Source organism: Cryptomeria japonica, chromosome 10, assembly GCF_030272615.1.
Source record: "Cryptomeria japonica chromosome 10, Sugi_1.0, whole genome shotgun sequence".
Classification (NCBI taxonomy): Eukaryota; Viridiplantae; Streptophyta; class Pinopsida; order Cupressales; family Cupressaceae; genus Cryptomeria; species Cryptomeria japonica.
In genome coordinates, this window is record NC_081414.1 from 537,046,189 (window position 1) to 537,048,665 (window position 2,477).

At 37.5% G+C, this 2,477-nt stretch overlaps 1 protein-coding gene across 1 annotated transcript; it reads left to right on the forward strand.

Annotated features, from left to right (window-relative positions):
* Positions 1-928: 928 nt before the first annotated feature.
* On the forward strand, positions 929-2,026 carry LOC131060785 (uncharacterized). The gene has a single exon (XM_057994178.2). It carries the CDS (start codon positions 1,111-1,113, stop codon positions 1,660-1,662), a length of 552 nt encoding a protein of 183 aa, XP_057850161.1. The 5' UTR covers positions 929-1,110; the 3' UTR covers positions 1,663-2,026.
* Positions 2,027-2,477: the final 451 nt, after the last annotated feature.

Below are 2,477 nucleotides of genomic sequence, written 5' to 3' on the forward strand. Positions count from 1 at the left end.
TACTTCACAGAGGGAAATGTAGGTCGAAGACAAATCATCAACCTAAAAGATACTATTCTATACATAAAATATTGTGAATTTAAGTAAAGCATCACATCTTCTATGCATATATAAAATTGTAGTCTATCACATATTAACCTAAATATAATTTTTTTATTGGCATAACTTACTCTTACTTGGCCACGGCTAAAACTGGTTCCAAAACTGCATGTCAATAACACAAAAAATTTCAAAAGTTATAGATCGTTGATCAGCAGCCTGCGACTTTGATTTTTCAATTTTTTTTTGAAAAAATCAATAACACGAGATTTATAACCTCTTTTTGAAATCAGTTTAACCGCGTCCCTCTTACACCTCTTTTCGATGCAACTGCAAATACTAGTTTATATACAGTTTTTAATAATATTACAGACTCACATCTCAATCCTCTTCTAAGAATCCATATCAGATTTTCAGAAACCCACATAATTCCTCCTATATCAATAGGTACGCATTCTTAGAAGCAACCTGGACAACAGCTGAACACCCTCTCTTAGCTGTATAAATTCATATAATGTGTTCAAATCTGACATAAATGTCGAAAGCTGTCACTCACCACAGCTGGCGATTGTACAATCTCCCAAGTAGAGAAGCCGTCGTAACGTCCTGACGGTCAAAACGGCCGTAAAATTTATGACCTTGAGGAAACGAAAAGGAAATTTCTGGAGAACAGTCCTCCACGATATATGCATGACATGAATCGTTGAACCACGTGCAAGTTGCATTAATTTATTTTATTCCTCAGCACATCACATCTGACACAGCCAGAACTCGAGGCAGGGACACCATTATTTTACTCAAAGTTTAAGCTAATTACCTCCAATTAATGGCTCTGATAACTGGTGTAGATTCATTCCAAGTAGACTGGAATGAACCTGCAGAATTCGTAATGGAGACACTTTAGTGAAGGAAAGTAGGAGTCACGCGGAAAGTGTTTAAAAGAGTGGAAGATTCCTCCTATGTTACGCCATTACCGAGTGTGCCAGCCTGTTTTCGATATACGCGCTCAGAGCAATTATATTTCTTTGCAAACAAACCCTAGGTACCTACCTTCTATGATATTTCATTGTAATGCCTATAAAGTTCATTCTGAATTTGACCCATTTCACTCAATTGTTGAAGATCTTTTCGAGTCTTGAGAAAATTTTAGCAGAGCTGTGCATTTCCATGGCTGAAATGGACAGGGGAGCTTGTGTACGATCATTTGAAACCCCCTCTCCATCGACGGCCTCTCATGACCGATGTCGCGGCTGCCCTAATCTAAACGGCCGTCGATTAACGACGGTTCGATGGCAGCGCTCTGACAGCAGCCGGGTGAATGCTACAGAAGTTCTTGATTTTGGAGATGTGAAGATTTTCCGGCCTGTGGAGTCCAAGTGGAAGCAGGTCATTAGAAAGCTGAAGCGATTTGTAGGTAAAGTCGGTAAGCGGGAGGAAAATTGTGAGAAGGGAATGAGATTGGGCGCTGCTTCCTTGGTTGCGGCTTGTTCCCTGAAAAACACCAAACCACTGCCGATTTCTTCTCCCAAACCCTCAATTTGGCAGAGGAGAAGCTCGGCGCCAATGCCTTCTCTGAATGTACCTAATTCGCGCTCATCAAGATCGAGAAATGAATGCCCATAGTGTAAAATAGTGAAATCTTCTTGATTAAAAATTTGTAATTTTCAGACATGATTAAAGGAGGCGACGATATTCGTTTTAAGAAGCTCGAGGGTTTCAAATGTGTTCCTCGTCCATTACTTTTGCTTGTGTTGCTCAGCAATCTAGGCATTTCTTGTGCCAACGCGACGATGATTCTCACTTCCCGCTCAAACACAATACATCAAATTTGAGTACATTCTGCGTTTCAGGGAGTTTTGTCTGGACATCTGCATTTATTTGAACATATCTCTATTGCAATGCCCCAAATAATCTGCTATTATTGCAATTTGTAAAAAAAATTTAAAAAATGTGATGTCAAGAATGATGATGCAGATTTGATTATTTATTTATTGTTTTTTCGTTGAAGGTTTTTTATAGCAGATGAGAAGAATTGAGTAGTGAGGCAATTTTTTTTTTTTGGTTGAGAGTTTTATATCAGATCCATAAAAATGAGGTGTTCTAACAATCGTCTTATGAAATTAGGTGCACAGCATTATGAAATTAGGTGCACCAAATGATGCTTCTTGTCTGGCATATAGGAAGCATTGACTGTCAAAAATGTCATGTGGATTATGCCTCTTGTTCTCTTTCATATTACTTTCTTTTGTTGCACAAAGGAAATTAATTATGAAGTTCTAGTAGATTATGCCTCTTGTTCTAGATATTTCATATTATTTTCTTTTGTTGCATTATTTTTCTATGAATATCACAAAGGAAACTAATTATGAAGTTCTAGTAGAAAAGTAATTGTTATCATGATTGTTTTTATGTTTTGAATCACTAACCATTGATTTAAC